The 27,980-nt window shown below is 32.8% G+C and overlaps 2 protein-coding genes and 4 pseudogenes across 6 annotated transcripts, besides 16 other annotated features; all 6 read right to left on the reverse strand.

Moving 5' to 3' along the window:
* The first annotated feature begins 35 nt into the window (after positions 1-35).
* Positions 36-144: a mobile genetic element.
* Positions 145-2,245: 2,101 nt separating this feature from the next.
* Positions 2,246-2,282: a mobile genetic element.
* Positions 2,283-2,823: 541 nt separating this feature from the next.
* Positions 2,824-2,861: a mobile genetic element.
* A 670-nt stretch (positions 2,862-3,531) lies between these two features.
* On the reverse strand, positions 3,532-3,747 carry TVAGG3_0626760 (uncharacterized protein; the record flags this gene model as incomplete). The annotated part of the gene is made up of 1 exon (XM_051240594.1): positions 3,532-3,747. The coding sequence occupies one exon, from the start codon at positions 3,745-3,747 to the stop codon at positions 3,532-3,534; it is 216 nt and encodes a 71-aa protein (XP_051087181.1).
* Positions 3,748-4,394: 647 nt separating this feature from the next.
* Positions 4,395-4,431: a mobile genetic element.
* Positions 4,432-5,586: 1,155 nt separating this feature from the next.
* Positions 5,587-5,623: a mobile genetic element.
* A 1,606-nt stretch (positions 5,624-7,229) lies between these two features.
* TVAGG3_0626790 (uncharacterized protein) lies at positions 7,230-7,631 on the reverse strand (the record flags this gene model as incomplete). The annotated part of the gene is made up of 1 exon (XM_001296832.1): positions 7,230-7,631. One exon carries the CDS (start codon positions 7,629-7,631, stop codon positions 7,230-7,232), a length of 402 nt encoding a protein of 133 aa, XP_001296833.1.
* A 245-nt stretch (positions 7,632-7,876) lies between these two features.
* Positions 7,877-7,938: a mobile genetic element.
* Positions 7,939-8,058: 120 nt separating this feature from the next.
* Positions 8,059-8,167: a mobile genetic element.
* A 141-nt stretch (positions 8,168-8,308) lies between these two features.
* Positions 8,309-8,423: a mobile genetic element.
* Positions 8,424-8,806: 383 nt separating this feature from the next.
* Positions 8,807-8,915: a mobile genetic element.
* Positions 8,916-9,056: 141 nt separating this feature from the next.
* Positions 9,057-9,165: a mobile genetic element.
* A 2,409-nt stretch (positions 9,166-11,574) lies between these two features.
* Positions 11,575-11,689: a mobile genetic element.
* A 388-nt stretch (positions 11,690-12,077) lies between these two features.
* Positions 12,078-12,186: a mobile genetic element.
* Positions 12,187-12,813: 627 nt separating this feature from the next.
* Positions 12,814-12,928: a mobile genetic element.
* Positions 12,929-13,046: 118 nt separating this feature from the next.
* Positions 13,047-13,109: a mobile genetic element.
* A 6,182-nt stretch (positions 13,110-19,291) lies between these two features.
* Positions 19,292-23,512: a mobile genetic element.
* On the reverse strand, positions 19,366-20,225 carry TVAGG3_0626900 (annotated as a pseudogene). Its single transcript has one exon. A coding segment is annotated over exon 1 (860 nt).
* On the reverse strand, positions 22,457-23,225 carry TVAGG3_0626910 (annotated as a pseudogene). The gene has a single exon. A coding segment is annotated over exon 1 (769 nt).
* Positions 23,513-23,719: 207 nt separating the features above from the next.
* Positions 23,720-24,042: a mobile genetic element.
* A 1,270-nt stretch (positions 24,043-25,312) lies between these two features.
* TVAGG3_0626930 lies at positions 25,313-25,494 on the reverse strand (annotated as a pseudogene). Its single transcript has one exon. A coding segment is annotated over exon 1 (182 nt).
* A 365-nt stretch (positions 25,495-25,859) lies between these two features.
* Positions 25,860-26,338, reverse strand: TVAGG3_0626940 (annotated as a pseudogene). Its single transcript has one exon. A coding segment is annotated over exon 1 (479 nt).
* Between the last annotated feature and the right edge of the window lie 1,642 nt (positions 26,339-27,980).

Here is a 27,980-nt window from a genome sequence, read left to right on the forward strand (position 1 = left end):
GAACAATTGCGGCAATTTTTAGCCATTTTGGCTTGGAACTAGAGCCTGCGAGGTACATGGATAGTATCAGTACCTCACAGGCTCTAGTTCTCTATATGGCGCCGAGAAATTTTGGTGAAATGTGGTCGCATTTCACCAAAATTTTTTCGGCGCCATAGGATGAATTGGAGGGTGAGAGATATTATTTCATACAATACTACTCTCACCCTCAATTTTAATTACTTAAACTCATTCTATTTTTTTGACATGTAAATGTCACTTTTACTGAGATCTGACACAATGTCAGATCTCTTTTTTTCGTATATAAGAAATTAACTCTTAAAAATGAAATGCCGAACGGTATTTGAATCTAATAATCGTGTGTTGGCTAATTTGACATTTAGTACCATTTCGCGTTTAGTAAATTATGAATTGTTACTGTAATTTTCGCAAAAATAACGGTACTCTTTCCAAATTCTGGAAAAACAAATATATTCGTCGTTATAACTTAACAAACGCGCTAAACACAACATTTACTAATCAATAATAACTATCAATAATTATACTAGTTCAATAAAAGCTCTTTTCTCATTATATTGGAGTGGCAGTAGCTAATTGTTGAAATGGCATTAAATATGTTGGAAAAGAAGTTCCATGTGGAAGTAATGGGTCCATATCTCTTATGGAAGGAATTTTTGATATTGCAGAATCGGAATCTGAGGATGCTTCATTCCATGAACGAGATTTCTGATCATCTGATTGCGAAATCGTTTTTGTTGGTGACCCACATTGATTATAAGTTGACACTTTTGAAACTTGACTATTCAAGCAAAAAGAGGAGTTTCGATTGTTATTAAACCAAAGTCTAACAGAACGATGAGTCCAGTGTCCCGAAATTGGATTTAAGATTGAAGCAACTTCTTCTGCAATCTTATTTCGATCAGGAGATCTTTCTGGAAAAGAGAAATACTTTCCCATGTGTTGAATTAAGATGAATTGTTCAACAGTGGTTGGGAAATATCTCCTACAGCTCATACTCGATTCATCATGTGACTTCATTTTCCGCTTCGCTTAATTTAATAAAAAATGTTTTGTACATTCAAAATTTGATAAGAAACTAAATTTGTAGATTATTGAAAACAATTATTAGTAATTTCTATTATCCAAATATGAAGAAAAAGGAAAAAAGCATATTAACGTATCAGAAAAAAAATATCAGAATTATTTATTTGGACCGCAGAAATTTATTATTTTGCTACTACATATTAAACAAATGCAATTGTATCTGTAAGATTTTTGTTTGATAATATATGTCAATTTGAATTATTTTCAATAAGTATAGAATTTTTTGTTGTTTACTATTTCATCTGAAGTTTGAATAATTTATATTTCTCTATGAAAATGACTTTAAGAACTAAAATAATTCAATTCAGAACATGAATTTATTTGAATTTATCGTTATGTGTCAAATTTAATGAATTCAATTGGTTAGATTTTTTACGTCAGACAAAATATTTATTTTATATATTACTTCCTTGTATTTTAATAATTTCGATAAGAATTTTCTTCAACGATAATTAACGAATTCAATATATTCTTTAAAATTGTCTACCTGTATATTATATACTCGAGTTTTTCTTCTTAATTTTACAAATTTCCTTAATTCAGAGAAAAGTGACATTTATTGTTGAAAATGTATGGTAAATATTAGGGAAAACCGCAACCACTTTTTTAATCACGATTTAAATATATAAATCGCGTTATTGGTTCAATCTAAAGATCATTATTTAAAAAGTGAACTAAAAAATATAAATATAAAAATAAAATAAAAATTGTAATAAGAATGTTATAAAAAGTTTTTTAGATTTGAGTTGCCGATAGGCTTGAGCAAATGTATTTTTATTGCTAAAGGTTTTTTTGTTAGATTTATGTAATATTTTTTTTAGTTAAAGGTAAATTATGATTAATTAGTGCAGTAAAGTAAGACTTCAAGAATTTTGACCAGTAAAGTGGGATTGAGGTATTTGTTATCGAGATTGTTTGATTTTAGATCTCTGATTTCGGCAAGTATGCAGAAAAACCATATTGTGAGCAGTCTAAAATGGATAAACAGCCATTCTAGATTCAAAAAATCTTTGTGAATTGCTTTGTTATTGAGAAGTAATACAACCGAATCCCAAAACTATTTTTTAAAAAAAATTAATCGTATTATCAGAAAAAGTTCATATCGTTTTGTAATTATCAGAAAAGTATATCATTAAAACTGTAATAAACAGAAATTCATCAAAAGTGACGGCTCTCAATTTTTTGACATTTGTAAATTCTAAATTGAATGAGAAAAATGAAATAATACTAAGCATAATACAATATTCTAGATTTAATTATAATTAGGAAAAAGTTAGTTTTGAGAGTACTTTTCATAGGCATATAGAATGAAATCTTCTGAAAAATAATATCACATAAACTCATATTATTTTCTAATATATAACTATTTTATATAAAAATCAAATTCAATGATCTTAAAAGCGAAGGATAAACCTCAAAATTTACGATATAATGAGTGGGAATATTTCATAAGGTTTTATGATAGATAAGCATTATATTCCCACTCATTATATTCGTAAATTTTGAGGTTTATCCTTCGCTTTTAAGATCATTGAATTTGATTTTTATATAAAATAGTTATATATTAGAAAATAATATGAGTTTATGTGATATTATTTTTCAGAAGATTTTGTGTTCTTCAAAATTTTATTTTGAATCTTTACAAAATATACATTTACTTAAATTAATATTTAAAAACGTGCTCTATCAAAAGTTCCAAAAATTCAATATTTTAGCTTTTCTGAGGTGTCACTTTTGATGAATTTCTGTTTACAACAAAACTTTAAAATCGTATAATAAAGTTAACAACAATTCTGTTTAGTAGCAAATATAATTCTGAAAGCATTCAAAAAAAAATACACTAAAAAGTCAGTTGCAAATTTACTTAATTTGATTATAAATAATGAAACACTGTATGATATCCTAGTAATAAAAAATAATTTTAGGAATGAGTATTTTTTTTATTTTTTTTAAAATGGTATTTTCAACTAGTATCCATCAAATACTATTTGCACTAATCTACTAATATTATATGTGCGAAAATAAGATAAGTTATTAGATAATAATAAACATTACAGGCGAAAAAATCTTTTTTTAAGCCTGAAGACGCCTTGGATTTATTAATAAATCGATTTTATATATTTTTGCTGTATTTGGAAGATAATCTGTATCATACTCCATATAATTTTAATTGTTTGCAAAATCTTATTATCAATACAAGAATTATAATAATTTTTTTTTCTTGTCGAAATTCTATTCAATGCTTCATAAATGGCCGAACATCTTTGTGCTTTTAAAAATTGAATATAGTATCAATTTTATAAAATAAATAAAATTTTTGAAATCAACAATTATCACTTCATTAATGTCCAATCGGCAAAGAACAACATCCAGTACTCGAAGTTCGCAAGCATCAGGAACTCGAAACTCGCAAACACCAAGAAGTTCTCAAGCATCTGTACAAAACCCTGCTCCAACACAAACTTCTACAGCAACTGTGCCCCGTTCAAGATCAGAAAGGGAACCAGCTGCACCAGTACAAAACCCTCCTCCAACACAAACTTCTACAGCAACTGTGCGCCATTCACGATCAGAAAGGGAACCTGCTGCAAAAGAGCAAATTCCTCCTCCAGCACAAGAAAACGTGACAGTGGTTAATCCCATTCAAATTGCGACTTCATCTGAAATTCAGAAAATGAAATCGATCCAACAGATCCAATTTCATTTTTTACCCAAAGAGAAGCAGAATATATGGAATCATTTGTTGATGTTCCTGTAAATGATGTACCAGAGCCAAAGATCAAAGAACCACTAAAAATTAGGATCGAAGAAATTTTAAGGGAGCAACAAAATAATCGTCTCACAAAATTGACAAATTTGACATGCAAAGATTTTAGAGATTTATTACATCTTTATTTTAATACTCTTGAACACAATCATTATAAACACACTAGAGTATCATTGGAATCGAGATTGCTAATAACATTAACTTGGTTGAAACATTCTGGTTCATTTAAAGAATTAGGAGCACAATTTGGAATCAAAAAAAAAACGCATACAAGAGCTATAGTAATGGATATCATAAATAAAATTGGTTTAAAAATTGGTGAGGACTTTGTCAAATGGAGACCCTATATTCGGTGGGACGAAAGTGAAAAATCTACCGAATATCCCGGTATGCTTGGAGCTTTGGACGCTACAGTACAAGAAATTGGAAGAGCAAAAGATCAAAATTTATATTACTCTGGAAAACATAAAATGTGTTGTGTCAAAGTTCAATGTTTTGTCAGTCCCAAAGGAATATTACTTTGTAATAAACAGAAATTCATCAAAAGTGACGGCTCTCAATTTTTTGACATTTGTAAATTCTAAATTGAATGAGAAAAATGAAATAATACTAAGCATAATACAATATTCTAGATTTAATTATAATTAGGAAAAAGTTAGTTTTGAGAGTACTTTTCATAGGCATATAGAATGAAATCTTCTGAAAAATAATATCACATAAACTCATATTATTTCTAATATATAACTATTTTATATAAAAATCAAATTCAATGATCTTAAAAGCGAAGGATAAACCTCAAAATTTACGAATATAATGCTTATCTATCATAAAACCATATGAAATATCAATTTTTGCTTTACGCCTAATTTTTGACGACAATTAGCAAAAAATGTTAAATGTTAACACTCAGTCCATTTGAATATGAAAAATAAAATTGACTTTGATTAAATGTTTTTATTTATCATGCAATTCTTCTTGCGACCAAAGATTTGAATAAAATTTCAAAAAATAAGATAGCTTAAAAAATAATATACGGTAGTGTTTACTAATAGATGAATAGTATATAAATTCTATTAAAATGGATTTGATCCAAAAAAATATATAAAATTTGATCATAAATAAAATCGTTTTAAATTACTTCTTCATTTAAATTATAACAATTATTTTTGGTTTTATATTTTTTGGATCAAATCCATTTTAATAGAATTTATATACTATTCATCTATTAGTAAACACTACCGTATATTATTTTTTAAGCTATCTTATTTTTTGAAATTTTATTCAAATCTTTGGTCGCAAGAAGAATTGCATGATAAATAAAAACATTTAATCAAAGTCAATTTTATTTTTCATATTCAAATGGACTGAGTGTTAACATTTAACATTTTTTGCTAATTGTCGTCAAAAATTAGGCGTAAAGCAAAAATTGATATTTCATATGGTTTTATGATAGATAAGCATTATATTCGTAAATTTTGAGGTTTATCCTTCGCTTTTAAGATCATTGAATTTGATTTTTATATAAAATAGTTATATATTAGAAAATAATATGAGTTTATGTGATATTATTTTTCAGAAGATTTCATTCTATATGCCTATGAAAAGTACTCTCAAAACTAACTTTTTCCTAATTATAATTAAATCTAGAATATTGTATTATGCTTAGTATTATTTCATTTTTCTCATTCAATTTAGAATTTACAAATGTCAAAAAATTGAGAGCTGTCACTTTTGATGAATTTCTGTTTATTACAATTCTTCTTGCGACCAAAGATTTGAATAAAATTTCAAAAAATAAGATAGCTTAAAAAATAATATACGGTAGTGTTTACTAATAGATGAATAGTATATAAATTCTATTAAAATGGATTTGATCCAAAAAAAATATATAAAATTTGATCATAAATAAAATCGTTTTAAATTACTTCTTCATTTAAATTATAACAATTATTTTTGGTTTTATATTTTTTTGGATCAAATCCATTTTAATAGAATTTATATACTATTCATCTATTAGTAAACACTACCGTATATTATTTTTTAAGCACTTAAAGATATGAGCTCTCAATTTTCGACCCCCAATATACGTTTATTTTAGTTTCGGCATATTAACATGAAGCACGAGCCAAACCCTTAAAAACGTGTCCTCTAGTTTTGCCAACTCTTTCATATATTGTAACTATTTTCAGGAAAAAACGCAAATTCAAAATTAAAAATTTACATTTAATCGAGTATAGTATTAAATTACTATCTTTCGTACACGGACCAAGCAACAACTCAAGGTGCATGCTCATTACAGACAAAATCCCCTCTAGTGCACTTAAATTGGGTGAGTTAGCACCAAACAAGCCATAAGTTAAAGATCTGAACTTGCTCCAGACAATGTATCACTTTAGTTATGAATGCACCAGAAATCCGTCCCAAACTCATACATTTCTACGCTAATCACGATAATAAATATACTATTTTGTACTTTTTACAATAAATCTCTCTTTGTTACACTACAAAATCAATGTGCATTTCGTTGCACCAGTTTTGAATCTTGTTAAATAATGATTTTTGTTACTTTCATGATACAGTCCCATTTAGTAAACGGATTACTTACAAAATAAAAATAAAAAATATATTTTTTATTTACGATTTTTTATATTTGGATTTTTAAGGCATAATTTAGAAAATATTAATAATTTAATCGATTTGATATTAAGAAAGACATTTAAAATTCATAAAAGATCCAAATAATTTCATATCCAAAGTTATTAATATTTGAAGATTTGAGGAAAGAAAAGGAGAAATATTGCATATGAAATGTTTTCAAAAAATACATCAGAAATTGTAAAAGAATTTTAATAATTAATAAGATTTGGATGGAGTTAAAATTTGTGATGAAACCACCCGATGCTAACTCACGCCACACATAGACAGAAGCATTCTATCACGCAACCACCCGATGCTAACTCACGCCACACATAGACAGAAGCATTCTATCACGCAACCACCCGATGCTAACTCACGCCACACATAGACAGAAGCATTCTATCACGCAACCACCCGATGCTAACTCACGCCACACATAGACAGAAGCATTCTATCACGCAACCACCCGATGCTAACTCACGCCACACATAGACAGAAGCATTCTATCACGAATCCACCCAATTTGACATTAATTTTTATTAATATATTTTTCATTACTATATGCAACCACTCAATTTGACATTAATATTCATAAATATATTTATCAAACTTATATGCACCCAACGAATTTTCAAATTCCTATCAACCACTTCTTTATTTTTATATTTTACAATTCTTTTATATACAAATTTAATACAAAGTTTTTATTCACTCATCATCTCTACTTCTTTATTATCTTCAATCTCATTCTAGCAGTTCTCGCATCTTTTACTTCCTTCATTAATTCAGGCAAGTATTTTTCCAACCAAATTTCTGCTTTATTTTGTAATGCAGATTCATAATTTTTTGATTGTTTTTCCAGAGAATTGATTAAATCTTTGGCATCTTGGAACGTTTCAAGATTATAAAGCAGTTTTACGACTAAAACTGCTTTATTTTTATCGTCAATATCAATAAATTCTGCGTATTTTGATATTTCGATCGGCGAACTCTTTTCTTTGTGATCCACGAGTTCATCCTGATCACCTACATTTTTATCGATTGGGAATTCTATGATTTCACCTACGTTTTCTCCTATTTTCATAACATGTATGCCTGCAGAGGGAACATGACTCTTATTCATAAAGAAATCCTTGCAATATTTACAAGGATTCTTATCAGTATTAATATCATTATAGGAGAATCCGCAATGTATGCATTTTTCGTTTAACAAGTCATTCTTCTCGCGTTTTTGCTTATTAATGGGATCAATTGATTCATTAATCCTAATGATAGTATCATTCAGAATGAATTTGATGAAAGTAGAAAAGTTTCTTGCTTTTTTTGCAAGTTCGTTAATGTGTCTATGCTTACCCTCTGCACTATTATTGTTATATACGAAAACGATAAAAACGGTTTGACAGAAAAGTGACAACTTTACGTGTCAAAAATATAAAAAGTGATATTTTATTCATCATTATCTTCTTCATAATTTATTTCATATTCTTCGTCTTACCAACAAAAGATGGGAATGTGAACAATTGCGGGCAATTTTTAGCCATTTTGGCTTGGAACTAGAGCCTGCGAGGTACATGGATAGTATCAGTACCTCACAGGCTCTAGTTCTCTATATGGCGCCGAGAAATTTTGGTGAAATGTGGTCGCATTTCACCAAAATTTTTTCGGCGCCATAGGATGAATTGGAGGGTGAGAGATATTATTTCATACAATACTACTCTCACCCTCCAATTCCCAGCCAAAATGGCTAAAAATTGCCCGCAATTGTTCACATTGCGGGCAATTTTTAGCCATTTTGGCTTGGAACTAGAGCCTGCGAGGTACATGGATAGTATCAGTACCTCACAGGCTCTAGTTCTCTATATGGCGCCGAGAAATTTTGGTGAAATGTGGTCGCATTTCACCAAAATTTTTCGGCGCCATAGGATGAATTGGAGGGTGAGAGATATTATTTCATACAATACTACTCTCACCCTCCAATTCCCAGCCAAAATGGCTAAAAATTGCCCGCAATGTGAACAATTGCGGGCAATTTTTAGCCATTTTGGCTTGGAACTAGAGCCTGCGAGGTACATGGATAGTATCAGTACCTCACAGGCTCTAGTTCTCTATATGGCGCCGAGAAATTTTGGTGAAATGTGGTCGCATTCACCAAAATTTTTTCGGCGCCATAGGATGAATTGGAGGGTGAGAGATATTATTTCATACAATACTACTCTCACCCTCCAATTCCCAGCCAAAATGGCTAAAAATTGCCCGCAATGTGAACAATTGCGGGCAATTTTTAGCCATTTTGGCTTGGAACTAGAGCCTGCGAGGTACATGGATAGTATCAGTACCTCACAGGCTCTAGTTCTCTATATGGCGCCGAGAAATTTTGGTGAAATGTGGTCGCATTTCACCAAAATTTTTTCGGCGCCATAGGATGAATTGGAGGGTGAGAGATATTATTTCATACAATACTACTCTCACCCTCCAATTCCCAGCCAAAATGGCTAAAAATTGCCCGCAATGTGAACAATTGCGGGCAATTTTTAGCCATTTTGGCTTGGAACTAGAGCCTGCGAGGTACATGGATAGTATCAGTACCTCACAGGCTCTAGTTCTCTATATGGCGCCGAGAAATTTTGGTGAAATGTGGTCGCATTTCACCAAAATTTTTTCGGCGCCATAGGATGAATTGGGGTGAGAGATATTATTTCATACAATACTACTCTCACCCTCCAATTCCCAGCCAAAATGGCTAAAAATTGCCCGCAATGTGAACAATTGCGGGCAATTTTTAGCCATTTTGGCTTGGAACTAGAGCCTGCGAGTACATGGATAGTATCAGTACCTCACAGGCTCTAGTTCTCTATATGGCGCCGAGAAATTTTGGTGAAATGTGGTCGCATTTCACCAAAATTTTTTCGGCGCCATAGGATGAATTGGAGGGTGAGAGATATTATTTCATACAATACTACTCTCACCCTCAATTTTAATTACTTAAACTCATTCTATTTTTTTGACATGTAAATGTCACTTTTACTGAGATCTGACACAATGTCAGATCTCTTTTTTTCGTATATAAGATTATTAGTGCTTATAGGTGGAATGCGGTGGTATGCTGCTAAATGCTCTTGATCTTTATATATCTGCTTCCATTTTTCCAGCTGCTCATCTGATATATTCTTTGTAGCATACATTTTCTGAACCGATGGATCAAAACATTTGTAATTGTCCTCAAAATCTTGGGCTGATTTTGATAATAATACTATCAGAGCAAAAACATGTAGTAAAGTATTATTGCCCATGGTTCCGAGATAGTGCCTAATACAGATATAATTTTGGAAATGATTCGTATTCAAAAATTTTAAAACTCCAGTACCTAAATCGCTCATCCATTTGATTCTTGAAAAGTGCTCCATAATGTTTAATGATTTAAATTCAATATTCATGGCTGTAAGCCACCGTTGATAAGCAGCGGATGATTCGCTGCGCCCTATGTATATCCCTAGAGGGTAACCTCGCATATAGTAATTACCACGAGGAAAAATAAATATATATTTCGGCCATGAAAAAGTAGCATCTAAGTGAATTAAATTACACTCCAACGCCAAATTTCCTGATTCGCTTGGAATATATATAAGAAATTCTATAGGATTTCCATTGACGAATAAACTATCACTTCTTATCGTTGTGCTATAATTTACATAAAATTCCCGGGATATGAAGTTAAGATATCACCAATCTCATTATCATGCTTTATTTTTTCCTGTATTTCATCTTGCAGAGGATGTCCTGGGAGATCAACTTTCGTTATTTGAATGTACCATTTTAACCTCCCTGAAAACTCTTTGGGTAATTTTATGTTTTTCATGTTTTTTGGTACAGTAATCATCCACAACGTATCTGATACTTTTGAATATTCAAAGGATACGATTTTGTCATACAATGTGAAATTTTTAAAGGGGAATAATCTTCGTTTTGAAGTAGAAAATAATTTAAGTTTACAGATCGATCAGAACTTATATTGGAAAGGCCCAAATGAATAAATGCTGGCATTTGTTCCAAAAACTTCAATGTTTGTTCATAAGTTAACACATTGATATGAATACCAGGGCTTATTAGAATTAATTGCATTGATTTGAGTTTTTCAATATCAGTATTTTTAGAGCATTCAAAACAAATATGGCAACCATCTATTGTAATTGGAGACCGATCAACTGGAATTTTTTCTATGGATTCATGAAATTGTTTGATCGCTGTAAATTTAATACCCATGATTTGTTCAAAATCTGCTTGAATTTTTTTGTCAGCTTTCAAACAAGCTTTTGCTAAAATTTCCAGAAGGTCATTGTTTTTTATTTGATTCAAAACATTAAAGTTCTTGTACATAAAATCATTATTTTGAATTAGGGCCTCATGGAAGATTAAATGAATCTTTAAACGAATAACTTTGCTTTCATTCAAATTCATTACTGATATAATATTATTTGTTGAAACAATCGAAGAGAGTAATGGATTTCTAAATGTAGAAAATAACTCTGAGATATTGTATGCAAAAGATAAAACATACTTGATTTGGTTTGTAAATTGATAAGTCTGCAAATTGAATTTATCATTCATTTTGAAAATTGTTTCGTTTGGGCTTGACATTATCAATGCTTTCATGATTGGTGTAACATTATCTATATTACACGAATTTAAAATATTAATTGATTCAAATTTAACTGCTAGTTCATAGAAAGAATATTTACTATTATCCAATATAGATCTGATACGTATTTGATAATATTCTTCACCATTTTGATTTGTTTGATCTGAAATTAAAACATTAATAAAATCTTCGATTGTTAAATCACACGATTTTCCTGAAAAAGCAAAAATATTCGAATATCTTTTATCGCCATTAATTATTGCTTGTATTAATCTTATATACGAAAAAAAGAGATCTGACATTGTGTCAGATCTCAGTAAAAGTGACATTTACATGTCAAAAAAATAGAATGAGTTTAAGTAATTAAAATTGAGGGTGAGAGTAGTATTGTATGAAATAATATCTCTCACCCTCCAATTCATCCTATGGCGCCGAAAAATTTTGGTGAAATGCGACCACATTTCACCAAAATTTCTCGGCGCCATATAGAGAACTAGAGCCTGTGAGGTACTGATACTATCCATGTACCTCGCAGGCTCTAGTTCAAAGCCAAAATGGCTAAAAATTGCCCGCAATTGTTCACATTGCGGGCAATTTTTAGCCATTTTGGCTGGGAATTGGAGGGTGAGAGTAGTATTGTATGAAATAATATCTCTCACCCTCCAATTCATCCTATGGCGCCGAAAAAATTTTGGTGAAATGCGACACATTTCACCAAAATTTCTCGGCGCCATATAAAGAACTAGAGCCTGTGAGGTACTGATACTATCCATGTACTCGCAGGCTCTAGTTCCAAGCCAAAATGGCTAAAAATTGCCCGCAATTGTTCACATTGCGGGCAATTTTTAGCCATTTTGGCTGGGAATTGGAGGGTGAGAGTAGTATTGTATGAAATAATATCTCTCACCTCCAATTCATCCTATGGCGCCGAAAAAATTTTGGTGAAATGCGACCACATTTCACCAAAATTTCTCGGCGCCATATAGAGAACTAGAGCCTGTGAGGTACTGATACTATCCATGTACCTCGCAGGCTCTAGTTCCAAGCCAAAATGGCTAAAACCCGCAATTGTTCACATTGCGGGCAATTTTTAGCCATTTTGGCTGGGAATTGAGGGTGAGAGTAGTATTGTATGAAATAATATCTCTCACCCTCCAATTCATCCTATGGCGCCGAAAAAATTTTGGTGAAATGCGACCACATTTCACCAAAATTTCTCGGCGCCATATAGAGAACTAGAGCCTGTGAGGTACTGATACTATCCATGTACTCGCAGGCTCTAGTTCCAAGCCAAAATGGCTAAAAATTGCCCGCAATTGTTCACATTGCGGGCAATTTTTAGCCATTTTGGCTGGGAATTGGAGGGTGAGAGTAGTATTGTATGAAATAATATCTCTCACCCTCCAATTCATCCTATGGCGCCGAAAAAATTTTGGTGAAATGCGACCACATTTCACCAAAATTTCTCGGCGCCATATAGAGAACTAGAGCCTGTGAGGTACTGATACTATCCATGTACTCGCAGGCTCTAGTTCCAAGCCAAAATGGCTAAAAATTGCCCGCAATTGTTCACATTGCGGGCAATTTTTAGCCATTTTGGCTGGGAATTGGAGGGTGAGAGTAGTATTGTATGAAATAATATCTCTCACCCTCCAATTCATCCTATGGCGCCGAAAAATTTTGGTGAAATGCGACCACATTTCACCAAAATTTCTCGGCGCCATATAGAGAACTAGAGCCTGTGAGGTACTGATACTATCCATGTACCTCGCAGGCTCTAGTTCCAAGCCAAATGGCTAAAATTGCCCGCAATTGTTCACATTCCCATCTTTTGTTGGTAAGACGAAGAATATGAAATAAATTATGAAGAAGATAATGATGAATAAAATATCACTTTTTATATTTTTGACACGTAAAGTTGTCACTTTTCTGTCAAACTGTTTTTATCGTTTTCGTATATAACATTAATGGTTTAGAAATTCCTGCTTTTGAGTATAATTCCTGGTCAAATGAAAAATTTTGTAAGAAACCTATAACCTGTGCATAAAATTTGGGGCGGGCAATTATAAATGCTTCTAAAAATTTAAGAATATATTGTTCCCCTAGACGATGGATTTTGATTTTAATTTGACTGAGATCTGTTTGCAAATATTTTTCACTTATAATCATATTTACCATTTCTGTAAAAGCTTCAGCGGATTTCTGAAATTTAGGTGTTGTTTCATATGTTTGAAGATACTTTACTTCATCGCTATTCAAGATAAAACGCTCTTTGAGTTCCTCCAAATAACAAATGATAGATTTATTTTCAAATCCAAATAATTTATGTCCAAAATTATATACATTCTTAATATTTCTGTTTAATTCTTTGATTTTTGAAACGATTTGTCCCCAAGGATATGATGGTGAATCTCCGACATATGCATTTGATAATGAATCCAAAACAGTGAATTTAGGTTTACCATCTTGATAAGTTATTTTATTTGTATACCATTTTTTTGATAGGGTTGATTGGAAGAATAATATAAATTGTTGAATCAGAATTTACACTATTACATCTAATAGAACCCAACTGAATTAAAATCAAATCATCCGAAACATTAATGGTAGATGAAGATGGTTTAGCATTAAAAAAATTGTCACTTTTTTAAAAATTTCGGATTTTTTAAGAGTATGTTGAAAATTAAACATACTCTTAATATATGTTAATAATTATCATTTGATAAAATTATTTAAATAGTAATCAAAATATTGTTATAAATATTAATGGAGTTGAAAAATTATGATCATAAATAAGATGTTAGCATCTAGCCTCAGTAGATACTAAGTCATATCAGAATAGACACCATATTCATCCTCAATTGACTCTTACTCATCTTCAATTGATTCTCACAAATAATCAATTGATCCTCACTACTGATCAATTGATTCTCACAAATAATCAATTGATTCGCATTAATTATCAATAGATTCTCACTAAGAATCAATTGATTCTCAGTCACCCTAAATTGATTCTCACTACTTATTAATTGATTCTTACTCATCCTTAATTGATTCTCGCTAAGAATCAAGTGATTCTCACTCTTCCTCAATTTCTTCTTAGTATTATTCAATTGATTCTCACTGATGTTCAGTTGAATCTCACTAATAATCAAATGATTCTCACTCATCCTCAATTGATTGTCACTTATTCACAATTTATTCTTAAACAACCTTAATTAACTCCCAGTATTCTTCAATTGATTCTCACTAATTATAATTTGATTCTCAGTCATCCTCAATTTATTCTAACTCAATAAGAATATGAATATGAAAATGGATTGGAATAGGTGATAATTAAAATATATTGATATGAATTTGTGAGAGTGTCTTTAATAAAGAAAAATTTGTCAAAGAACAATAATGTCAAATTGGGTGGGAGCATATAGTAATGAAATATTTATTGATAAATATTAATGTCATAATAATTGAGAGCATGTAGTAATGAAAAATTAATTGATAAATAATAATATTAAATAGGGTGATTGCATTGATATACATATATATGAATGAATTTCGATGTCAAACCGTCAGTCATATTGTTAGTCAAAACGTCAGTTATATTCTCATTCATACACTCACTCAAACCGTCAGTCATATTGTCACTCAAACTGTCAATTGTCAGCTAAACTCTAAGTCATATTCTAACTAAAGCATCTCATATTGTCAAAACGTCAGTCGTATGTCCTGTCACTGGCAAATCTGTCCAGTCTGCATTTCTCACATTAAAGACATACTTTAGTCATTACACTCTCTTAAACTATGAGTCATATTGTCACCCAAACTCTCAGTTATATTCTCTAATAACCGTAAGTCATAGAGGCTGTCAAACCGTCAGTCATATGTCGGTCAAACCGTCATCATCTTCGCCAACTGTCAGTCTTACTCTCGATAAAAGCTAATTCATAGTGTGTAAACCGAAGTTATGTTGTCAGTCAAACTGTCAGTCTTTATTCTCACTAAAACCATCAGTATATTCTTATATACGAAAAAAAGAGATCTGACATTGTGTCAGATCTCAGTAAAAGTGACATTTACATGTCAAAAAAAATAGAATGAGTTTAAGTAATTAAAATTGAGGGAGTAGTATTGTATGAAATATATCTCTCACATCCAATTCATCCTATGGCGCCGAAAAAATTTTGGTGAATGCGACACATTTCACCAAAATTTCTCGCGCCATATAGAGAAATAGAGCCTGTGAGGTACTGATACTATCCATGTACTCGCAGGCTCTAGTTCCAAGCCAAAATGGCTAAAAATTGCCGCAATTGTTCACATTGCGGGGCAATTTTTAGCCATTTTGGCTGGGAATTGGAGGGTGAGAGTAGTATTGTATGAAATAATATCTCTCACCTCCAATTCATCTATGGCGCCGAAAAAATTTTGGTGAAATGCGACCACATTTCACAAAATTTCTCGGCGCCATATAGAGAACTAGAGCCTGTGAGGTAATGATACTATCCATGTACCTCGCAGGCTCTAGTTCAAGCCAAAATGGCTAAAAATTGCCCGCAATTGTTCACATTGCGGGCAATTTTTAGCCATTTTGGCTGGAATTGGAGGGTAGGTAGTATTGTATGAAATAATATCTCTCACCCTCCAATTCATCCTATGGCGCCGAAAAAATTTTGGTGAATGCGACCACATTTCACCAAAATTTCTCGGCGCCATATAGAGAACTAGAGCCTGTGAGGTACTGAATACTATCCACTGTACCTCGCAGGCTCTAGTTCTCAAGCCAAAATGGGTCAAAAATTGCCCGCATTGTTCACATTCCCATCTTTGTTGGTAAGACGAAGTATGAAATAAATTATGAAGAAATATCGCTTCTTTTTATTTTTTGACACGTAAAGTTGTCACTTTTCTGTCAAACATGTTTTTATCGTTTCGTATATAACAATATTGTCACAGTCAAACTGTAAGTCATACAACTCACTCAAATCAACAATCATATTGTCACTCAAACTATCAGTCTTATTCTCACTAAAACCGTCAGTCATATTGTCAGTCAAATCGTCAGTCTATTTGTCACATCAAACCGTCAGTCATATTGTCAGTCAAACTGTCAGTCATTCACTCACTCAAATCAACAGTCATATTGTCACTCAAACTGTCAGTCTTATTCTCACCCAAACCGACGAGTCATATTCATTCAAATTAGCAGTCATATTGTCACAAACTGTCAGTCTTATTCTCACTAAAACCATCAGTATACACTTCTTAAACTATGAGTCATATTGTCACAAACTCTCATTATATTCTATAAAACGTAAGTCATAGAGGCTGTCAAACCGTCAGTCATTTTCTTAAAAAAGCTATTCATATGTGTGTGTCAAACCGTCAGTCATATTTGTCACTCAAATTGTCAGTCATACACTCACTACAAATCAACAGTCATATTGTCGCGTCACACTCTCAGTCATATTGTCAGTCAGACCGTCAGTCATATAAGTCAGTCAAAACCGTCAGCTTATTGTCAGTCAAACTATCAGTCTTACTCTCAATAAAAAGCTAATTCATAGTGTCTGTCAAACCGAAGTCATATTGTCAGTCAAACTGTCAGTCTTATCCTAACTAAAAAGCTAATTCATAGTGTGTGTCAAACCGGCAGTCATATTGTCACTCAAACTGTCAGTCTTACTCTCAATAAAAAGCTAATTCATAGTGTCTGTCAAATTGTCAGTCATATTGTCACCCAAACTGTCAGTCTTATTCTCACTAAAACCATCAGTCATACACTCTCTTAAACTATGAGTCATATTGTCACCCAAACTCTCAAGCATACACTCACTCGAATCAACAGTCATATTGTCAGTCAAACTATCAGTCTTATTCTAACTAAAAAGCTAATTCATAGTGTGTGTCAAACCGAAGTCATATTGTCAGTCAAACTGTCAGTCATTCACTCACTCAAATCAACAGTCATATTGTCACTCAAACTGTCAGTCTTATTCTCACCCAAACCGACAGTCATATATTCATTCAAATTAGCAGTCATATTGTCACCCAAACTCTCAGTCATATTCTAAATAAAACCGTAAGTCATATTGTCAGTCAAACTATCAGTCTTATTCTAACTAAAAAGCTAATTCATAGTGTGTGTCAAACCGTCAGTCATATTGTCAGTCAAACTGTCAGTCTTATTCTAACTAAAACCGTAAGTCATAGTGTGTGTCAAACCGTCAGTCATATTGTCAGTCAAACTATCAGCCTTATCCTAACTAAAAAGCTAATTCATAGTGTGTGTCAAACCGGCAGTCATATTGTCACCCAAACTGTCAGTCTTACTCTCAATAAAAAGCTAATTCATAGTGTCTGTCAAACCGAAGTCATATTGTCAGTCAAACTGTCAGTCTTATTCTCACTAAAACCATCAGTCATACACTCTCTTAAACTATGAGTCATATTGTCACCCAAACTCTCAAGCATACACTCACTCAAATCAACAGTCATATTGTCAGTCAAACTATCAGTCTTATTCTAACTAAAAAGCTAATTCATAGTGTGTGTCAAACCGAAGTCATATTGTCAGTCAAACTGTCAGTCATTCACTCACTCAAATCAACAGTCATATTGTCACTCAAACTGTCAGTCTTATTCTCACCCAAACCGACAGTCATATATTCATTCAAATTAGCAGTCATATTGTCACCCAAACTCTCAGTCATATTCTAAATAAAACCGTAAGTCATATTGTCAGTCAAACTATCAGTCTTATTCTAACTAAAAAGCTAATTCATAGGTGTGTGTTCACAACGGTAAGTCATATTGTCAGTCAAACATGTCAGTCTTATTCTAACTAAAACCGTAAGTCATAGTGTGTGTCAAACCGTCAGTCATATTGTCAGTCAAACTATCAGTCTTATCCTAACTAAAAAGCTAATTCATAGTGTGTGTCAAACCGGCAGTCATATTGTCACCCAAACTGTCAGTCTTTATCTCATATAAAGCTATTCATAGTGGTCTGTCAAACCGAAGTCATATTGTCAGAAAACTATCAAGTCTTATGCTAACTAAAAGCTAATTCATAGTGTGTTGTCCACCCGGCAGTATATTGTTCACTCAAACTGTCGTCTTTACTCTCAATAAAAAGCTAATAGTGTCTGTCAAACCGAAGTCATATTGTCACCAACTGTCATCATTATTCTCAAAGCTTTTGCATGTCTTTTATTTTGCAAAATTAGCAGTCATATTGTCACCCAAACTCTCGTTGTTTTCTCAAATAAAAACCGTAAGTCATTTGTCAGTCAAACTTCAGTCTGTACTCTCATAAAAAAGCTAATTCATAGTGTTGCTCAAACCGTCAGTCATATTGTCAGGTAATGCTCTGTATCTCTCTTCTCAAAACCGTAGTCATAGTGTGTGTAACCGTCAGTCAGTATTGTCAGTCAACTATCGTTGTATCCTAACTAAAAAGCTAATTCTAGTGTGTGTGTCAACCGGCAGCATATTGTCACCCAAACTGTCAGTCTTACTCTCATAAACTAATGCTATAGTGGGTCTGTCAAACCGAAGTCATATTGTCAGTCAAACGGTCAGTTATTCTAACTAACACGTAAGTCATAGTGTGTGTCAAAGCGTCAGTCATATTGTCAGTCAAACTATCAGTCTTATCCTAACTAAAAAGCTAATTCATAGTGTGTGTCAAACCGGCGGTCATATTGTCATCAACTTGTCAGTCTTACTCTCAATAAAAAGCGAATTCATAGTGTCTGTCAACACGAAGTCTATTGTCACCGCAAAACTGTCAGTCTTTTCACTCAGAACCATCAGTCATGACACTCTCTTAACTATGAGTCATATTGTCACCCAAACTCTAAGCATACATCACTCGAATCAAACAAGTATTAGTGTTCTGTGTCACACAGTCATATTGTCAGTCAAACTATCAGTCATATTCTAACTAAAACCGTAAGTCATCGTGTGTGTCAAACCGTCAGTCATATTGTCAGTCAAACTTTCAGTCATACACTCACTCAAATCAACAGTCATATTGTCATCCAAATATCAGTTTATTCTCACTAAAACCGTAATTCCATATTGTCACTCCGTACTCATTTGGTCATTAAAGCGTCAACGTCATTATGGGATCTCTCTTCTTTTTTTTCTGGTGTCAAAGTTTCTGCTAAGTCGTCAAAATATTCTGTATCTTGCATATGAGCTTCTGACGTTCTGACAACTACATATCTTCTGTCAGAACTTTCTAACTTCATCGGAACAACATTGTTTGAAACCATAATGAAGTTTGCAACATTTTCACAAACTCTTTGGGCTTTATACTTTCTTTCAACAACTCCAACTTTGTCTGTTATAAGACTCTTCAAAGCATCTGAGTTCAAAACTTTTGTTGTATCTATACTTTGAAGTTCATTGCAAACTATAAGTTTCATATTCTCAATTGAAGAGTTAAATTTACCGCAGATGTTTTCTAAGTTTGTCATATTAGGGTTCGAATAACCTTCTAACAGTTTGCACAAAATATCTGTAAAAATGTGTTCTTACCTGTTCCTTGTTTTCCAATTATAATGAGAGCAGTTTCATTCTTAGCACTTGGATGTTGTAAGATGTTTGCAAACCAACATAAGATATACTCATAAACCTTTTCGTTTCCATTGCATATAATTTCTTTGACATGGTCTAACCAAGCTTCTATAATATTTTCTTTCCATTCTACTTGTTCATATTTATATCAGTGAAGATAGATAGAAGTTTGGAAAAGGTGTATAGAACTTTATACCTCGAACTGAAAAAATCTTCTAACTTTGACAATAAGATATCCCAAGCATCTAACATCTTCATTCCAACTTGTACGACTTTTATTTTCTTAAGTTTCTGTCTACATTCTAGTTCTGAAACTATTGTTGCTCTTGGTTTGTTAAAGACTACATCCCATTCTTTCATGACATAACATTCTGGGGCAGAGTCAACATAAATGACTAAACGTTTCAAATTCTCGACTGCTTTGTTATAGTCTCTAAATGGACACATATTTCTGAATGCTTGGAAGTCATAAAAATCTGAAACATCTATTCTGTACATTTTTATAAAAATAAAAAAAAATATTATTTTTTTATTCTTGACTTTGTTGTTCCATTTGTTGCATTTGTTGTTCTTGAGCTATTTGTTGTTGAAGTTGTTCTTGTAATACAATACTTTCACCAGTTGCATCTTCCAATTCGAAACTTTCTGCCGTCATTGACAAATACATAGGACATAAAAAGTTTTACAGGAACAAAGTTTGCGTCAACTAATGTCAACGTTATACTTGCCAAAGTGTTTGAGTTCACTAAGGTTGAAAATTCTGCATTCGAATGAACAATAGGCAAACCAGCAGAGAAAGTATTGTTTATACGCATAAGTATCTTTGGTCATAATAGTTTCTGTCGACATTCGAATAACACTTTGAACCTAAGTTTGAAACAATATATAAGATTGGTGTTGCTTAATGTCAATGGAATAGACATTCCTTGTATGACACCTTTTCCTGTTATAGGAAACTGTTGGTAGTAAAAACCAGAAATAAGTTTTGTATTATAGCTCATATCGTTTATAGTAAACTCAGTCGGACATCCAAACATAATGAAACCTGCTCTAGTTGCAGCACATGTTACACCCGTACTTAAAGTATTAAATAAGTCAACAAAACCTGTTGGTGGTATATCTGAGTAAGTATCTTCAAAGGAGTATTTTTTACCATTCACAACAATAAAGTCTTCTGGTGTCAAAAGAGCAAAACAGGCTTTAGTCGTCATTTGTTTAAGGTTAGTTTACAATATCGTCCTTGAGGACTTTGTAAGTTTGTGTTATAGAATTATATGACTCAGGGTTTTTAGTCGTAATAGTATAAACCATTATGTCTTCTGCCATTTACTTAGCAAATAAATTTTAATGAAATGTTGTGGTCGTCAAATATTTTTATAAGTCTGGGAAACTATATTTTAAGTTCAACGTTTCACCTCCTTTCATAACGTATATCTTGTCAATGGCATTATATGAAACACCACAGCAACTAATGTCGGGTTCTATTTCTTTGATGTTTATATCGTCTGCCTCTGTCAAAAAGTTTCAATAGTTCTTTCAAAACTTCATGAGGTGCAATGACATATGAGTTCACTTTTACAGGGTTGTGTTCGACCAAGTTAACATTATACTTAAAGCTTGACAAATCTTCTCCTGAGTTTGAAGTTTGTCTTTCAGTTGTTGGTAGTCGTTTCGAATATCTGCAACAGAACTTAAGTCTCTGTTAACTTCAGGATATGTTGGTTCTTTTACAGAACAATTGTTATACCATCTTCGTCTTCGTATGGTTTCCCCACTTCAACATCTCTGTCTTTGACATTGACAAAACACTTTGACTGTTTGTTTGAGTTGGTGAATTTAACTTCACATCTGCCACCGCCATTAAACCTTTTGAAACACTTACGCTTCTATTTTTCGGAAATGACATTTTACTTAGAATAAAAAGATGGACGTATTCGGATATCTTATTGAATTGAAGCAGAACAAAGTTTATACTCACAAACAATACAAATACATTGACAGAATAGTTCTTTACACAAACAATGGAAAATGTTATAGAATAGCATATTTGCTGAACCAAAATATTTTCATTAAAGCAAAGAAAGTTGGTATAACTGAAATGGTGAAAGTTCTTGAAGGCAGACAAAAATATAACTTCAAAACTTACAGATATTACTAAAGGAAAGTTATAATACAATATTATGTCAAAACTGGCGTACTGTCAATATTTGACGGAGAGAAGTCAGTTCAAGAACAACTTACTGACCTGCTGCCAAATCTGCTCGATGGAAGCTGTCGTTATGCCAATCTGAGGAGCCCCAGCAGGTTTCATCGAACGAATCTTCAAAAGAAGCATCTTCCGTGAAAAGTGCTATTGGTTTTGTAAACTTCTTTGCTTTCAATTCATCTGGACCGTCTCTGTCACCAGTATATTGTATTTGAACTGTACCAACAGTTGAAATACCACCCATAAAGTCTTCTGAGTCAGCAAATGGAATGCCAAGCCAAAAGTTTGAACGGTCTCCATTTGTATATTGAGTTTTTTGACCTCCTGTATGAGTCCATACTTTCACATATGGCATAATTTTTGCATTTCAGGGTTAATGGTTGTTGTGAAGTTGTTGTTAAAGTTCATAGCATCTAATGTCAAGTTGTATGACCTCATATCCTCAACTGTAGAATATTCTTCTCTTGGATAATATTTACCATCTATGTTTATATTGATATTTAATACCAGGGTTGTAGAAAACAAGAATAGTCATTTATAGTTCGTCTGAACAGTACAAACATAGTATCTGCATGTTTCATTGCAGTTGTTAAAGCAATATCTGTTCTTGCACCTGCGGCTCCTGGATTTGGTTTTCCAACTTCACCTGCAAAGTCTTTGACAGATATTTGGTGTATAGGGAACATAAGTGGAACTGCAATATATTTGGCAGCTAAAGCATTTGAAATATCTGGGTCCAACATAAAACGGCAAGTCTGCTTTCTATTCTCTTGCATTCAAATTTTTCGCATGTGAACTTAACTGGGTCCCAAGCATCTCCAGCAGCATTGAAATAATAGTTTACTTCAGTGTTGAGGTTTGAGAAACCAAAGTCTAAGTCAACTTTGTCTTTGCAAAAGTCACAGAACTTGGCTCCACCAGTTCCAGCTACAGTAATGCTGAATGGGTCTTGTGTGGTGCAATGACTAAGTTATTTTTGCTTGGAGTAAGTTCGATAGAAATTTTTCCTGCCCAGTTTGGCAAGTATCTTAAAAACCTGAAGATGAGGAAAGATGACAAAGGAACTCTAAGTTTCAGTTTTACTTTAGTGGCAGCATTTCCATCTGAACCAGAAAGGTTAACATAAACTCCTGGAACGTTAGGGTCAAGTCTTCTTATTTTCTCAATAGTTGCATACTGGTCTGTTTGTTCTCTAGCTTGTGGTTGTACTGAGTTTCTCAAAGCGAACCATTCATAGTTTGCCCATGTTACTGTTTGAACTAATCAGAGTTAGAATATATCTTATATCCCATGAAAACTTCTGGAGCATATTGGTATCCGACATAGAAAATTCCATTGCAACCTTTCTTGTCAGACAACTTGGCAGAAGGTTTTATTTCAATGTCTTGTTCCACGTATAAGAATGAGTTGTCAATAGAAATAATATGAAACCTGTCGCAAGCAATATCTACTGTTGTTGAAGAACCTTCTCCAAACTCACCTACGTTTCCATAAGAAACAGCAGTTGTATATTCGTAAGTTCCAGGAACTATTTCTGACCTTCTAATGCATTGTCGCATTCGTTATACCATTCGGAAACATTTCCGTTCATGGCATCCAAAACTGTTGGCGTTATATTCTGAGCGGCGTACATTTCATATGGGTAAAAATATAGAATAGTTGGATTTATGTGTCATAATAGAACCCACTCGGACCAAGCTTTACTTTCTTCCTGACTGAGTTTTTAACTCTTCTTTTTCCTTCATTGCCACTACTTTCACTAGATGAAGTTACTTCTTCACTACTTTCACTTTGTTCTACTCTTCTCTTCTTCTTTGGTGTCGCTTTTTGGTAACTTGCCCTCTGCTTCAAGTTGTTGCATCTTTGCCTCATGTTCACCTAGTATGTTGTAAATTTCCCATGTCCTTTTTGCCTTTGGGCTCTGGTCGCCATCTCAGGTAACCTATATCCTAGAAAGATTTTGTCATAGTTTGTATTTGAGTCTTCGCGTATTGTTTGCATGACTCTTTCCTGAGTTTCCGGTTCAAGCTCTTCAAACAGAGCTTGTCCATATGGAATAAGCTCGTTTCCAAATATATGTTTTTGTAGCCATTCTGGTTTTCTTTCCATGTTACCAATAATATCTTTTGTGAATGGGAAAGCTTTTACCCAACGTTTCAGTCTTGCGTCATTTATTTCTGTAGTTGGTTTTATTTTGTCATGGAACATGTTTTTCAATACTTCCATTCTATGCTGAATATTTTCATCTGATGTTGGAGTCTTTTGTATGTCGGTGAACATTTTTCGATATTCTTCTACTATGTCAGCCGAATTTTTCTTAGACTCTTGGAAAGATTCCATATTCTCCGCATACACTTGTTGAGGGTCAAGATTTTTCGGCTGTTCCAAATCTTCATCTAGTTCTGTGAAGTTAGTTTTCCAAAGGAGGGACTTGTTCGTTTCCTTCAGGCTCTTCTAGCTGTTGTTGCTGAACTATTTCTCCATGTCTGGTTGTATCTGAACTTCTTCCTGTTGAGTTTCTTGTACCTCATCTGCTGGCATTTCATATATTCCGAGACCGTTTTTAACAAGTTCCCTATCTAAGTCATCCGGACTCATAACCTTTCTTCTTTCGTTCCGTCTCTATTTTTTACGCGTTTCATGAAGAGAGTTGAATTATCATTTAGCTCTGACACCAAATATCTCGGAGTAAATTCATTCATGTCATTTGGATGATATGCTATTAAATCATATCCCTTAAGCGAGCTTGTATTTTCCAGGTTTGAGATTATATCCCATTTGGTGCTGAACATAAAGCTAAATAGGTTCGGGTCAGTATTTCCTTCCTTGAACTTTCTAATAGCTTTCTTTATATCTGTCAACTAAAGTCAAGAGTATCTGGGTAACCATAATCTTCCTTAAGCATTTTAAGAATTCTTGGTTTCCTTTTTCTCTACTTCTTTTATGTCCTTGCCTGTTTGTGGTTGTTGTTGTGCAGGGTTTTGAATTGTTGGTTGCTGTGCTGGTTGTGGAGGTGGTTGTTGTGCTGGTTTTGGTTGTGGTGCTGGATTTTGAACTGTTGGTTGCTGTGCTGGATTTTGAACTGTTTGGTTTTGGTTGTTGTTGTGGTGCTGGATTTTTGAACTGTTGGTTTTGTGTTGGTTTGGTGCATGCCTGTGTCTGTGTCCATGTGACGATGTAAATGTTTTAGGTAGTCCTGGTGCAGGTGCTTCTCTTGGAGGGTTTGGTGGTATATAAGTTCCACCAGCTGGCACATATGTTCCATCTGCAGCATAATGTCCTACCTGACTTTTCGTTCTTAAGAAAGCATTTACTAGGTCTGTTTTGGTCTGTTGTAACTCTTTTTCTTGACTTTCCACAACAGTTGCCTCTAACGGCGTCATAGGCACTTTGAACTGCCTGTCTCGTTGCTGCATCTGTTATTTTCGTCATATTTTTGTGCTACTTCTCTTAACTCTTTGTCGAAACCTTCAGACTTCAGTTTCTTTCCAGATGAGAAGTCGTTCACTAGTTTCACCTTACTATGAAAGCTTCGAAGGCATTCTTAAAGTCAGCATTCATTAAAGCTTCATTTGAACTGTCTTCATCCGCTTGTATTTTTGTCCTTATTGACCCTATAAGTTGGGCTGCTTTAGCGTTGGCTTGGGCATCTAACCAGTCATTATTAGCTTTTATATATTCTGCGCTTTTCATTGCCTTTTGCATGGCTGCGTCGTTATTTTTACTTTCTTGTGCTAAGTTTTCATACTGTACGGTTTGGTTTTGCAACTGTAAAAGTTTTTCTGCCTTTACATTTGCTTCAACTTCTTTTTTTACTCATCGCTATCCATATATGTCTTCATGGCTTTTTGTTTTATCTCTTCATCTTTCAGTACTTTATATTGAGTAGTATGGTTTTTCAAATTTATAACATCTTGTTCCATTTTTGCTAACTTCTGCTGCTTTTTCTGACACTTTTTTCGCATATTCCTCTGTACTTAGTTCTTTCAGTTGTTCTTCTTCTTCTTTTTCTCTACGTTTAACTCATTGAGTTCTTTGTGTGTCTGTCATATTCTAGTTTCTTTTCGTTTTCACTTATTTGTTTCTGTATGTCCTATGTTTGACTTTTTGACATCTGTTATTTGATTTTTGAGTGAACTCAAATTCATTTGACTTTGAGGGTTATAAGCTGTTCCGTCTGCAGCTCCACCATAGCCTGCCATTTTCGCTAAAAGTGCCGCTCTTAAACCTCCACTCTGTGCACCAATAACTCGGTTTAAAAGCATAGTGTTGCTTGACATTTGTTGCAACATAGTGGGGTCATTCATCATTTGTTGTTGCAACTGTTGTTGTGGTGTCAGTTTTACTATTGGATGTTTCAATGCTCCCTTCCTCTTACGTATATCTTACGTAGCTTACGTGGCATTTTAAGTGAAGTAAAAAACGGTTTTTGACAGATGTTTATATGACACTTTTTGTTCAGCACAAAAAAACTACTCGTCAAAGTGTTGTCAGTTTTGTAAAATAACCGTCCTATCTCATTCTATAAGGGGGAAAAGGCTTCTCAAAGTATACTTCCTTGGAACGCCTGTAACTTTTCCTGTAGCGACGATAGACCCTTACTTGTCCGGACAAAGTTACACTATTTTGAGTGCTCTACAAAAAAGTCAACGGCTGGCTCGTCCTCAGAATTTTTTTATGGGCTAGAGGGCGCAACGCGCCTGGAAGCCCCACTACCTTTTTTTTAAATGTAATTTCAAATAGAAGTAAAAATCAATATTCATATTCTGTATTTTAAATTGAAGTATTATTGGAGCTTTTGAATGTAACTATACCATTTCCAGCTTACATGAATATGATCCATTATGTAGTATCCAGTTTCTCAGCTAAATAAGAGATTTGAATATTAACTTTTGAGGATTTGACTGAAAATAATATAATGAAAATGAGTCATTACAGAAATATTTTATATTCAATAAACCATTTTTCGTAAATGAGAGTTCTTATCTTTTATCAAAAATCGCAAGAAGTCTCTTGAAAATCTTGGAGTTCCTTAAGAAACGATATTATTCAAGATGCATGTCGAGACAATTTAATCAAATTAATCAGAAATCGAAGCAAAACCTCACATTTATTAATAATTTTAAGTAAGATTTAAAATTCAAGATTAGAATGTCTACTGAATGCTAACAAATACGAATAAAATCTCATCTCTCGACTAGGATATTAATATGAAACAGGTTTTCGTTAAATCTAATATAAAAATGAATAAAAACTCAACTTTTACACTTTTTATTCAAGTATTTTACTAATATAGATCATGGTTTATCAATACTTAGTACTATCTTTTTTGAAACAAATGAGAATAAGGATGATATTTGTGATTTTAAATAATTTTTTAAGATTCGTCTTTAATTCATCACATTGTGAGATGTATAAAGCATTCCCATAACTCATTCTGCTTAATTGATCAATTCAAAATTCCAAAAAAAATTCAAAAATTCAAAAATGAAAATCAAAAATCTGATTTTCTCTTGAAAAAATCAATTACAAAAAATTTGGAAAATAAAAGTATTGTATAATTAGCCAAATCATCAAATTAACACGTTTTTACTCATAAAAAACACCTAATTTTGATTTTGATATCATATTTGATAAAATGTCATTTTAAGAGTTGATATAATGTCATCATTGTTGATGAAAATATTAATACTATAACAAAATTCTTATTTTAAGATAGTAAAATAATAACGTTTTTATTTCAACAACAACAAGTAAATAGATGAATGGATACGTACTGTATCGCATAAATGTAGTAACTATCATCTAGATTTGAGTTATGAATATTCCAATCAAAATGTATAAATTTGAAATCAGAAATATCCAAAGATTATGTGAGGCACTGTACACTAATTATAGAGGTCATTTTAATACATAAGTAACTTATATAATAAAACCGATTTTTAATTTCTTATTGCAATGATTTCCTCAAATCTTAGTAACTTTTTCTATATTCAAGTCATTTGAATATGTATCATAAGGAAGGAAAAAAACAAAATTACGAGGAA

The sequence above is a fragment of the Trichomonas vaginalis genome, chromosome III (assembly GCF_026262505.1).
Source record: "Trichomonas vaginalis G3 chromosome III, whole genome shotgun sequence".
Classification (NCBI taxonomy): domain Eukaryota; phylum Parabasalia; order Trichomonadida; family Trichomonadidae; genus Trichomonas; species Trichomonas vaginalis.